Source organism: Apteryx rowi, unplaced genomic scaffold (assembly GCF_003343035.1).
Source record: "Apteryx rowi isolate R43461 unplaced genomic scaffold, aptRow1 scaffold_39, whole genome shotgun sequence".
NCBI classification, from domain to species: Eukaryota; Metazoa; Chordata; class Aves; order Apterygiformes; family Apterygidae; genus Apteryx; species Apteryx rowi.
Genome location: NW_020450418.1, coordinates 1,481,442 through 1,495,413, shown reverse-complemented (window position 1 = coordinate 1,495,413; position 13,972 = coordinate 1,481,442). Strand labels below are relative to the sequence as shown.

The 13,972-nt window shown below is 34.6% G+C and overlaps 1 protein-coding gene across 1 annotated transcript in view; it reads right to left on the bottom strand.

Annotated features, from left to right (window-relative positions):
* Positions 1-900: 900 nt before the first annotated feature.
* The window catches only part of ANKRD13C (ankyrin repeat domain 13C), a 30,094-nt gene continuing 17,022 nt past the window's right edge, over positions 901-13,972 (bottom strand). The window contains exons 8-14 of the mRNA XM_026074484.1: positions 12,109-12,253; positions 11,242-11,373; positions 10,069-10,230; positions 9,241-9,320; positions 7,561-7,659; positions 6,796-6,896; positions 901-5,560 (exon numbers count right to left, since the gene is read on the bottom strand). Coding sequence (XP_025930269.1) covers positions 5,430-5,560; positions 6,796-6,896; positions 7,561-7,659; positions 9,241-9,320; positions 10,069-10,230; positions 11,242-11,373; positions 12,109-12,253 — 850 coding nt within the window. The 3' untranslated portion in view covers positions 901-5,429. The remainder of the gene's footprint in view (positions 5,561-6,795; positions 6,897-7,560; positions 7,660-9,240; positions 9,321-10,068; positions 10,231-11,241; positions 11,374-12,108; positions 12,254-13,972) is intronic.

Below are 13,972 nucleotides of genomic sequence, written 5' to 3'. Positions count from 1 at the left end.
ACAACTGCAGTTTACTGGAATTCTTGCTTCTGTCGTTAATAGTTAAGCATGTTCTATAACTCCAAATCTGAGTCCTACTTTTTCCTTATAAACATGAAGAGGTTTTAGAACTTGGTAGCAAATCCTTAACTTTCCAGGGGATGGATGTCTTGATTTCTGCTTCAGCAAATAAAGTTTGAGGCTTGCAAGAGGTCAGAAAAACAAACTGCTGCTGTACTTTCAGGAGCCACAGGTCAAAAAAGACTCCTATAAGGCAAAATAAAACTTTTTAGAACTTTCCAGTTTTTGCATACATAGTTCTCCCAAGAGATTACTTTTATAATAGCAACAAAGACACCAGTTGTCATATCTTGTTACTTAAATAAATGCATTTCTGCAGTGGAAATCAATTTAGGAGGTAAAACTCCAATTACATGAACTTATTTATAACACATTGAAGAAAACTTAAAAGATCTCCTTCTACCCCTCCCAATTAGTTATCTCTAAACTTCCTTCATTTGGGCTCCTTTAACTCCAGCTAAACACTGGAAGTTACTTTTCATTTTTTCCAACATGGCTATTCCGTTCTATATTAGATGAGCCAAAAAAATTCCACAGAACTTACCAGATGGTAAAGAGCAGAGCTATACTGAGAATTCAAGATTTTATTTAAAAACTGACCAATAAAATGCCTTGGGAATATAGTAGTGTGAACTTGTCTCCTCAAATCGAAATACTTGCTCAAGCACACATCTGTGTAGGTGTTCTGAGAAGTGCTGTGGAGAGTTAAACTGAATTTGCAGATGTTGATCAGCTTCAGAATCAAACAGCGTATTTTGGTCTTTATTCTAACAAATGACATCATAACCTAAAAAAATACTATTAGTGAAGGTAAGTTAAAAACATGGACCACACAAATAGTAAAATGCAAAAAAGTGACATTGTTTCCATGATAATTACAAATTGTAAGGAAAATAAATGTGAAACTGCAGCATTACAGGAAATTTGTTAATACAGATTAAATAATGCAGTTATCCTTGCATGAATTAAAAATCAAGAACAAGTACACTTTAAAAAAATGACAATTGCTTTGAATGTCAACTTAACATGGTGGGTTTCCAGCACAAATATATCCAGAATTCTTTGTAACAAATCATTTCAATACATAAATCAATAATTGCAGTAAAGTGAGTACAGTGACTGGAACAGCAGCTCCTTAAAAGGAAAAAGAAAAAGAAAATGCATTCCCTTTGCCACAAATTAAAGCAATATTTTGGAAGACCAGTAAAACAGTTTGGTTAAGAAACAACCCTAAGAATTCATTTGCAACAATTTCTTATTCAGCTTACCAAAATTAATGGCTGGTTTTTAATACTTACTCTTAAAAAAATTCACAGCCATCAGAAAAAAAAAAAGAGGGTGAGATTACAAAGAAAAAGCCCCAAACTATATACTGAGGTTGTCTCTTCCACCGCACTGGTACGCAGAGATTCCCCCTCCGTGAGTCATTCCTGCACCTCTGTCAGCTTCACCTCCAACACCACTGTGGCGTCAGTTTGTATCTTAACGGTTTGAATCTTTCTTACCTCTGAAAGCTTTTTTTTCCCCCCTTTTTTCCTCCAAGTTGTGCTAACCACCAGTGATTATACGACTCAGTCGGTGTTTCCAGAAATAGATTTTTAGCTATCTAGATGCTTTTGTTCCAGGGTATCTTGTTACAATGAAAGTCTCCAAACTGCACAAGTAAAATTTCAAATATTAAAGCTGACACACTTCTTGCTATGCAGTAGTAATGAGACAACCTCTGTAAAAGCACTGTGGATATGTATTCACTCTACAGGGGACCAAATCTTTCTTAACTGCTAAAGCAAGATATGGGGAAAAAACAAAAATCAAGCTCTGCTAGGTCAATCCAGCTAGAAAAGATAAATTTTCAAAAGATATCTTAACAGGAGATCGAAGTGGTAAAGGACGCCAAAGGCCACAGCACAGCTGTGGGCTAGGGCTACGTCTATACTAGAAACACTTTACCCATTTACAGCGCAGGCAAAGCTTCTTTGTGGATCCATCCATACTGACAAACACGCACTTGGCATCAGTACAATAAAATAAATCCTTGCAAGCAGAACAAATTATACTGGATAAAACATTTATATCAGTGTGGACACAGTTACCACTAAGGACTCGCACCAGCACAGCTACATCGTCAGGGATCACATCTCTTCACGCCTGTGGACCGCTACAGTTGCACCAATATGCAAGTCCCTCCTGCAGGCTCAGCCCGATGCAAAACATCCCTCGCTGGCCAAGATTCCTACAGCTTTCAGCGTATCCTCCAGGAAACCATGCCCAAAGCGTCCGCACGTTTCGACAGTGTTTTAAAACTCACCACTAGGAATGTCTCAGACAGAATACACATCACCAGAAGTAGCAAGATGGAAGGAAACATACTGAGAACAGTTCACCAATTCTTACTCAATGAGGCTGTCGCAGGAATCTAAAAAACAGTCACTGAACTGAAAAATGCAATCTGACTGGAGTCAGATCTTTCAGCTTCATATTAACAAAAGAAGTAGTAGGGTATATTCACTACAATAATGTAGAAAGACTACAGTCAACCAAATCTGCGTCCACTTGTGCTGACACTCCAAACTAGAACAAGCCTTAATATAGCAACCCACTATAAAAAGTTTCTGCAAATCTTAAAATGTATCAAAGTTAGTAGTTGTGTATTCATGAAGGTTAAAAAACAAAAAAACAAAAAAACCAAAGTTTTCAGCCAGAGTCCATGAAAATTGCTGACAACAATTCCACAAACTGCAGTGGGCTTTGAGTCAGACACCTCATTTGCCATCAGAAGTAAACACAGTCTCTCCTATAGACAGATGGAGATATACCAACCCCTCTATTTTCATGTAAAGCTAAACTAAATGATTTTGTTTTGTTTTTTAAAAATCTAGAATCCAGTCCATTGCAGTTGCTATATTGCCTACAATACATAGCTGTAGCTATGTATGCTCCTTCCTATGTCAGCAAGCACCGTGATGATATTTTGGAATAACCAAAAACGCAAAATAATATGAAACACATAGTTCTTTCTCTGTAATACTGAGAGAAAAGATTTCTAACGTTCACCTTATGGAGAAACGTCCTATTGTGTTTGCTGAAATTTCAGTACCCTCATATGGTACCTGCAGTCATTAGGGGAACATGGTATCTCAATTTAGCGCCCATCACAAAACCTGATCCAGCAGCACTAAACAAAACATCCTACTCTGTTTTAGAGCTCTGTAAAATAGAGATCAACAAAGAATTCTACGTTTGGCCCCACTGACATGTAACCCTGACCTCTAGCACTGACAGAAGAGGTCGGTCTCTACATACATTCAATCCTCATCTCTTAATGCGAGGGATCTCAGCTGGTGCTAAGGAGGATTATGAGGTGGGTGTCAATTTATACCACAGATGTAAAACACTTCAGGAATTCATAATTACTTGGAAAAACAAGTCCTATCATTCCTACCAAATGTTCAACATCTGCTACTCATACAGTACTTCAAAAGTAATTACAAGAATTTTACATTTCCCTTTGTTTTTTTCCTCTTTTGTTCTATTTTCAGTTTGATTTAGAATTAAACAACTACAGTGTATCAGTCACTGTCTGCAAAGTAAACACTACCCACCTGTCAAACTTGTAGATTTAATGTAATGCTGGAATAGGATCAACCTCAACTTCCTGTTTTCAGTTTATCCATCCTTTGCTGATAGTGATTCAATGGGACTCCATTCACAGAGTGGATACTGTATTTCCCTAGAGCAGCCTCTTTGGATTTTTGATAGAGAGGATTCCAGAAGTTTTGAAAGAATGTCTACTTGAAGTATTTCCACATTCGATTGATGTGCCTGACAAATCAGCTTTTATTGCCTTGTGATAAGCTATCTCCATTTATCATCTGCATGGTTAGTCAGGTTGGTTACCTTTACTAAGCATTGATGGTACTCTTTATAATAAAGTTTCAAACATAACTCTATTGATTTCCAGAAAAAGTTTTAACTACAGTGCACAAAGAATATAATTTTGAAAATATTTACATTTTTGTACAGTTACACCACAGCACTTTAATCTAAATTTCTTAATACAAACAAATAGCACCATTAGCCTTTTGCACAAATTCTTTCTAACAAACCAGAAAGCTGGATTATTGTCAAATTAGGAGACTGGAACCACTTGGAATGAGAATAAGCTCAAGAAACCAGAGTACTGTAACTCCTTACCTATCAAAAATATTAGGAAGAAGAAAATTAATTTGGAAACATACTAAGCATCTGTAAATAAAATCTTCCAGTGTGAGCTCTATTCAATGTGCACTACAATTAAACTAACTTCAAGAGAAACTTTTTTGTGTAAGAAGACTTAACACTTGAGCTTATTGTTCTGGTAGCTCTTCATATGCATCCCATGTATTCCAGTGGCTACTGGACATAAAAACAAGATAACCTAGTTGATGTTTAGCCATTATGGAGCAAGTCTCCTAAATGAGTATGAGAAAAGGAAGGGAAAAAAAAAAGTGACGATTTCTAGCTAATGAGCCTCCAAGCATGCTAATCAACACCACATCATGGACACAGCAAGGACTTTTTAAGCCAGTATGATAAAAAAGAAAAGAAAAGAAAAGAAAAAAATAGTTACTTGCAGAGCCAATGAAAGGAAGATTAACAAAGAGCTCAGTGAAGAAATCAACAGTTCAGAGAGACACGGATAGCACCACAATGGATTGCACTAAGGTGCTAAGGTGGTATCTTATTCCCTGCAGAGTGAATGCTATTTCTGATGTGTATTGCAATATGAAAATGCAACTGTTTAATGGTTACCATTTGGTTCATTCATCTACAGAAAACGCATTCCTTCTAATATATGTTCAACTAACATTCAAATTACTGAACTATACATAATGATACATAGTTTACAATTCATGAAAACAAAGCATGAAAGAATATAATATGGTCATCTTAAGTATGGTGGGATGTTTTAAAGGATTAATATCCAGCTAAGACATTTCAATTTTTATGCTAATGGTCCAAGAGTGCTTTCTGTATCACCAAGAAGAAATGTAAAAAATTTAAAAACAAATGATAGTCCTCACAGCTGTTAAATATTCTTAGGGTCACTGAGGTGTCAGACTACCACGCTTGCAGTACTGGATGTATAAAAGTGTGAACAACACATCAGGAGACTTGCTGTAAATCAGGAACTAGATTAGATGTCCATTATAGTGAATATCAGTATATCAGTCATTCGATGCATGTTCCCTTTTCTTCTGGGTTATTATTTTAAGTTTATCGCTTCCTTTATGACCCACTTCTATACTTATATCTGTGGCCTATTTGCATCCATTTGCTTTCACTGTGGTACGCTGGTATTGTTATTCACCATTAACCTTCCAGTTTAATTAGAGATCAGGAAAACGGCTGGGGTCCTCCTTGTAGTCATCAGGAATAGTGAAGATAGATTCATCAAATTCATCATAACGAAACTCCTGAAAAGTCACAGTGGCTGTGATGGTGGGAAATACAGGAATATCTAGGTATGAAGCAAAATGGTACAATGAAGAGCAAAGAAATACAAGCTCACCAACAATTAGCAGTTGTTATTTAATGTCATGTCACTTCAGATTTGCTAATACATAGAAACTTCTTTGATATTTCATACAATAGCAATTCAAAGCCTAAAAAAACCAAGGATGTGCTTTAAAGAAAGTTATTGCAGAATATGTTCAAACAGCCTGAGTGGGGAAACAGTAGACAACTCAATACACCATTCAAAAACATTAATATAACTAATTCAGTGACTTTCCTTTCTTTATGCAGATTAATAACATGGAAACAAAAGACAATGTAGAGTTTTGGCTTGGATGAACAACAAATTCAAGGTGCTGTGAACATGCAGATTAGTCTGCTCAGAGGAAATTGCCCTGAAGATACCATGAGATAAAATAATCTTGCCATTTTTAGGTTTCAGCTGAGCAAACTCACATGCAGAGTTGAGCTTTTTTGATGTTTGCTTTAAAATATATACTTTTTCATTTTAAATTCAGGTTGAAGGTTTAAGAATTGTCCTCATTAAAATTGGCTTACCCATGAACTAACTTAACAAGCTAAGCAAAAATTCAAACCTCAAATGCAAAAAGACAGCTGTGCCAATGTAATAGGAGGTAGAATTTAGTCTGTTCAGAATGTTCAAGCTTAAACAGAACAAACATGAAAAATTCTCCTGCTGCTATGCAAGAAAACCTCTAATATTTAGAAAAGGGACTCTTACATTCTGGTAGTTTATATTGTAATCATCTATATCCATGAATAAAATATTTTATACATTTCTATTTGTTAGCAAGGGTAATGGTTTAGTTTCTCATTTGCTTGTAAGTGAGTAATATATCACCACTGATCCTTGAGGGAAAAAGAAATACTCATATGAAAAACCCTACAAAATCCTTTACTCAAGACTAAGATCATCCTTTAACGCACGTATACTTCAATGTGTCTATGTTATTCTTAGAACAAGATCCTAGCACTAGGAAAATGTAAATTAAAGAACTCTTCATGGCTGGGACTGCATTCTCCTTTCAGATACAGATTTCCTTTTTCAAACCTAAGATTACTTCCAGTAATGTAGCTACGTTCTCCTGAAATCCACAGCAACACACTCATGTTAAGGAGAGACAGTTCTTTTCTAAAACTTAACAGAATTTTAAAACATATTATATGCACACACATTCTGGAAATACAAAATCACTAAAGTTGTAGGAGTCACCTTACCTAATTTTACAGGAAAGCCTGGTGGAAGCTTCATTTGAACAAATTCTCTAAGTTTGTTAAAGTGCTTGAAGGGTGCAATTACTTCTAAAACATTCAATAATCTAAAAAGAGAATGGATTCCATTACAAATTCTTGTTTCACAAGCTTACTTTTTCCTTCAGAGAAGATGAAAATGACCCAAAGAGCTAGGCAATAAAGAGATAGTTGAAAAATTACATCACTTTAATATATATTCTTAGAGCTTCAGTATCAGCATCATCACATTTGCTTCCTAGTGATCTGTAATGCTTTATTACATACATACAAATAACATGAAGGCATTTGTTTATTGTCCTCATGTTTCACAAGAAGCAGGAGGACACAGTATCACACTCACTTCTCCAAACCTCCTTCCTGTGTAAAAAGAACCTGACATGTGGTTTTGTCTTGGTTTAGAGAACATAATCGTGTGCTAATACTTGTTGTGGGCAAAGATGTTTTAGTATCCTGTAGGATCAAGTACATTAGTATCATGAGAAGCTAATGATAAACCTGGTCAAACCTCTGGTCTAATCAAGTAAGATTAATACTTGGGTCTTGCAGTAACAGGCACATCAGCACTGAAGTCTCCAATTTTAACGGTTTCTTTCTCTACAACACAACTTCATTCACATTTTTGAACTGCCAAAGTCCCACATCTGAAGATATGAAGAACCGTGCAGTTCATAAACACATTAATACATTTCCTACATACAAACAACATTTCCAGACAAAATTTTAACTTACGATTCAATTCCCAAGGGAAATTCCTGGCTCATAGCTATCGTGGCTTTAAAGGTTTTCTTGCTTTCTTTGCAGACCAGCTCTCTACCCAGATGAGGAGCTCTTTGAAGGGGGGTGGGAAGGGGAAAGAGAAAAATAAAGTCAGCAGAACCTTGGTTTTAAAGGAAGGAAGAAAGAATTAGGTCTGAAAAAAGTCAGTAAAGAACTCCTACAGTTAAGGAAATAGCTTTAAACAAAAGCTATGTATGGTAACAGAGGAAATGGTAGCCACTGCAATTTAGATTACTATGAGTTCTGGTAAACCTGGAGACAAGACAAAATTAATTAAGGAAAAGACAAAAATATTCAAAATAACTCCACGTGAATGCTATATTAATAACACTACAAAGAGACATGATAATTACCTAGGAATAGATTTCGGGTGGTATCAGAAGTGAATTAACATAGTATATATAGGTGATAGTATATATACACTATATTACAAGTGAACAAAGCATCAAGCTGAACTAGAAGAAAGTTAACCTTGCACTCAGCCTAGACTATGAAACAATCTCAGAGAAAGCAGGAAAGTTATTCTACTGTCACTAGAAGACAACATTGAAAAACACAGGACAGGAAACAATTCTGTAATAGGAGAGGATAAGACATAAGGTAACAGATCTTTTCCTCGTCTGATTTATATTAGCTAGAAATCCAGACATCCCACTGAACTGCCTTCAGTTAATTAGAATACTAAACATAGCAAAATCTAATATACTCGCATATTTTTGTCCCAATACTAATAGCTGTTCAAGCATAATCTATATATTCTGTTTGAATACTTATTCTACTGTCTCAAATACACAAAAAATACACAAAAAATGAGTTAAAACAAACAAAACAAAAAACCAACGATATGCATGTGCCTTTTTGGTAAGCCTGTACTGTGATATCATCATCTTCGCCGGTAACATCTGACTACAGGATAATCTATAACCTCTGTGAAGAAAGGACTTTTATCATTGCTGTTTCCGTGATGCACTCAGTATACTTTTGGATCCTTCTAAATTCAATAGCTAGGCAGCATCCAGTCCTAGAAATAAACTCCATTGCTTGAATCTTCTACAAATGAAGGAATGGTAAATGAATTTTAACTATACCTGTTCACTACCTAGTTACACAGCTAGAGGAGAGTATCTTGCAAAGATTTGGCTAACATTAGCAGTTATATATGGCATTATATTCCAGAAGCATTCAYTTTTGGACATGACTAGAGGATCATCAAATCATACGCTTTTATCTTCATTTTAAACATGGTGAATTGAATCATTTATTACTATCACAAGTAAAGATTAATGAATTACAGCGATGAGTTTGACAGAAAATCTTYCTTAATTAAAAAAATGCCAGCTTAAATAGATGTGAATCTTTTCAAAATGTTTAAATTTCAAGCTATAGGTATCAGGTAGATGCCCATCTGATATTTGTATCATCAATTGCTGCAATAATACTATCTACTTATACAGGTGTCAGTTTCCCAACCAGTCTACTAGAGAATGTAAAACATTTAAGAGATCAAAAACAATGTTCCTCTGTCCCCAGAAAACCATAAACAAAAAGCACACACAAACTAGATGAGACTGAAACATATATTAATAATCTAAAGCTGTCTACAGAAGGTCATGTCAAATCAAAAACACTTACTTTCCATTTTCAGCAGATATATACTCTTCCCATGTAATTGTATTGGGTGATGGTGGAGTAAGTGACTGCCGTCTCACAGGCTGTTAAGAAAAAAAAGTCTTGACTATTTACCTTTTCTTATCTTCTTCCAAAATTTTACCATTCAAAAGATAAAACTGTAGTTTAATTCTATGAAGAGCAGCAATGTAGTCTGCTCAGTGTGCAACTGGTACTTCACTAGGCTTCTCCATCTCCTGTTCCTTCTTTCCTGCTCTCCATTTAGATATTAGGCCTCAAACAATATTTTACACAGAAGCTGGCTGTTTTAATGCATCACTTAATTCAACTATCTGAATGACAAGTAGAAAAGCACAAACTAATATAGAAATAAATTAATCATTTTTAAAAGGCTGTATACATGTTCCTAGATGATGTCTGGCTCATTCTGAATGGTTTCCAATTTCATGACGACAGCCACAGGCTTAGAGCGTTCTAAAGAATCATAAGGAAAACATGATTGAGAAAGGAACCAGAAGGGCATTCTAAATCATAAACATTTTGTCTAAGAGAAATTTAATTCATTTGCTGCAGCTAAAAACATCTTCTTTTGCTAAGAGCCATAGTTAAGACTGAAATATTCAAAATAATCAAAGAAATTCCTCAGTGTGTGCACTAATCTGGCTAATACATGAAMAGATCACACTGATTACATTCATAGGTTATATCTATTATTTTAAAGTTAAGACAATAGAGCAAAAATATGACCTATTAATTTTGCTGAATGACTAGTGTGAAAGTTTATTCTCCCATGCAAAAATCGGCATGCGGTAAAGAATGACTCAAATATACCTCAAAATTTTGTTCCATTAAGTTGCCACCTTTACTCAGACTCTCCATGATAGCTTTATTTCGAAGAATATCTTCCTCACTGAGATGTTCTCTTCTTTTCCTTGATTCTAATACAAGTCCATTAACCAGGTAGAAATCTGCCAGAAAGTTTCCTACTCTTTCCTGCAAGAAAGAAACTTGACATTAATAAATGACAAAGACAAAATAAGGCCTTTGTAATTCATATATATGTATATGAATTCATATATATATACATATAAATAATTACACTTCAGTGCAATATCAGTGTACACTCCCAATAATTTAAATACAGCACAAACAAAAATTTCACCAGGAATAAAATTTCCATTCACATGAAATATCTAACTCAGAAGAGACTATTCAAGAATTCGTTTGAGTGGCCAAGGGAAATCTAACTACAAAGCTCTTCAACAGCAAGTTGTGTTAAATGATAATTTACACATGCTATATTTTACATATACAGAACATGGATTTCATATTTCTTAAAAGGAAAACATTCTAAAACATTAGCTTAGCAGAAAAAAATGTGATGAATGGCACTACATGTTGGACCCAGATGAAAACAAAACCCCTGCAGAGCTAATCCCAAGATAGCATTTTCCTACCTAAAGGAGATGCGTAGGTAGATATTTCTCATTTTTTTCACAGCTGAGAACATATATCTCAAACAGAAAGAAAGCACTGACTACTCAGCTTCAAAGGATACCGTTCCCAGAACACCTTTTTGTGCTTTTTCCTTCATTTCACTGATGTAAAAGCTTACATAATCCTCACTGTACATCTTGGAATGTGTGTGTGTGTATATATATATATATATATATATATATATATATGCATAGGCTACATTATCCTAGAATGAAGTCATTTTCAGTACAATCTACTCATTTCCCCCAGCAGCTACTTTTTGTGAGCTCTTTCCAAGCTACCATTTTCTTATGAAGGCAGCCCAGTAAAACATACTATGATCACACAGAATGTATATGATAAAAGTAGTGACAACAGGGCAGGGAGGCAGCGATTTTCCCACCCAACCTGGGAAATGAAYACCTTATTGTTTTTCCTCCTTATTTCTTCCCAACCACACTACCATAACGCTCTCTGAACTATTCTGACTCCAGTAGTGTCAGCATATGAAATTTCTTTCCAGCTTACTGTTTTGTCTTCTCGAAAAAGCCATCCCGTTTGGGCACGTGTGAAGGTAATTGATTTGGTTGATAATGTTGCTGAGTAAATATCACTGCTCATCAAAATGTCAACCTCCTCTTCTGTTTCCATCTCTGATTCCTAGAGAAAAATTCCCAAATACAGAATAGAATTTAATATTTCTTCTTAAAAAAAAMCAAAAAACTTTTCCTTTGAAAGTGTTACCAGAATTAGTATTTCCTGAATTTTTAACCAGATTTATAAAAGCTCTGTCCAAATCATTACCAAATAGTTCCATCTTAAATATTATTGTAAATAAAGCATCTAAGTGTGATTTATCCAGAAGTTCAGCAGCCACACTCCTTAAATAGGCCAAGATCCATATACTTGAGCGATTAGCAGATAGAGCTATATTTAAAAGAATTTGTCTAAACACAAGGTGTCCAATGATTCATGCCCCTTGTATTGTTAACTAAACACAGAGTGATTAAACAGGTGCAAAACAGTGGCTACCAGGTTTGAAAACCTACCTGACGACACCTGAATTAAGTCCAYTGGAAAGATTAAAAATAGCACGCTTCATAATTTAAAATATATTTGTTTACTCAAAATGATATAATATTTTCTAATAGCTCTGCATTTTTAGCTTTTTTTAAATTAGATAACTGTATTCAAAAAGCACTCTTTTGGTAAGAAAATTTTATGTCACTAATAGACCTTAAGTTATATCAGCTACACAAAAAATTCTTTGGTTTGCAGTTCTTTGAAGTTAGATTTTTCTGGGGCACGTTTTGCTTAATAAATTAATTCATCAGACTTCTAATGGGCATAAAAATCTTGAGGTATTTCACATCCTATATTCATGCAGCTCCTTACCTCATGATGTATTCGCTGGTAAACTTTTTGTTCATTGTCTAAAACTACAAAAGATTCAGAGGGTGCTGCATCACCGTTAAAAATGAAGCTTAAATCCCCTCGTTGGCACTTCATGTCGGTAAAGTCTATGAGAGTTGTGTCCAGCCTGTGAAAAAAGACCAATACTTTAAAAATAGTTACCCATAAACATTAAAAAACACTAATGAGTTCCAGTTGCATGTAGAAGCATTTTTGCCATAATCAAACATATTAAGCTCTAAGTTTTCATAGAATGTTCCATAAAGGAAGTCTAGATGCAGAAATAAACTGGTATTAACAACTGATAGGTTTCACATTATGTGTGAATGTATGTCTACCATTATAAATTAATTCCAAGTTATTTTTATGCTTTGTTCATAGGAAAATTTAAATCTTTTCCTCCATAATGTATATACAGTAGAACTAAAAAAGGAAAGTTTTTTGAACACAAAGTTTTTACTTTTATTTCAAAACTTTTACATAAACATTTACTTTATTTCAAAACTGCCAGCATAAGGAGGTGACAGAATTTATACAACCAGCATGAGCTACCTACTGAGAAATGTAACTACTCCATGTGATCAGCATCCTATTCCACAAGAAGTCGCCAATGATTTGAGTAACAATGTTAAGATGTGACCCAAATTATGAAGAGGACTAAGAAAAAGACTGAATTTTGATTTGATGCATTTTAGTTAGACTGTTTCTATTTTTTCCTCAGCAACAAAAAGAAACACTTCAACTGGCCTTAAGAATTAGAAGAGGACAAAGATCTCCCCAGCAATTCATGTGCATTATTGCTAGCRTATTTACTTTTTCAAGAAAGACAGTTAAAGAACCTGATTTTAGTGACCACTTCAGATCTAAGCAGTTATTGCTTAGTACTCATCATATATTGGTCTTTAAATTCAAGAAAGAATCTGTAGCTATTTCCAGTCAGTCATATAACTCCCAGCTGTACAAGCAACGTACCCAAAAATGAGAAGACAGAAGAAAGGAAAAAAAAATAAAGGGGGGGGGGAGGGGAGGGGAAGAGATCTCAGGCTAAGATCTGACCTAAAAAGTCAGTTCACATTTCTATGCTAAAAGCTTTAATAGGAACAGAAGTTTCTACTCAATAATGATCTTGAATTTTTTAATTTTGGAACCTAAATAGAAAAGAGACTTGAATCCAAAAAAATCCCATCTGAACTAGTTGAAGAGCTGAGCTTGGAAAAAGTGCTGGAAACACTCTGAGTTTGTGAATATCACAGGATTAGGGCATATTAAAAAGTGAAACTATATATATATATATATATATTTTTTTTTTTAAACTACAGAGTTTGGAGCAGCAATATTTTGCCACAACATACAGAAAGCTTGTTTATTTGAAATTCTTCCATTACAAATATAATCAAATTTGCTTTTATCAGTTAATCATTATCATGTTTGGTAGATACAGCCATATATGGCATAAATACTTATGCTCTATATTTTAAGTGACTCAGGAAATAAAGTTAAATTCAAACTGATAAAGACGAGTTTTAATCATACTGTTCTGTCGAGTGTCTGCATCATCTACCATGGTTTTCTTAAGTCAGTTCATATGCTTATTTACTAACCAATATAACTAACTTCAGCAGATATGGAAGGAAAAGAACATCCCAATAGGTAAGTAGGTATATACCAATTCTAGAAGTTCTTAAATATTTCAAAGGCATTCTATTTACAAAACTAACTCAGCTAATTGATCAGCTCTGCCATTTGATACCAATATAGAGGCAATTTAATGCACACTGTGCCAAAGCATATTTCCTTTTAAGAAGATTTTTCAGTGTTTCCAATAAATAATACTATTTTATCATGA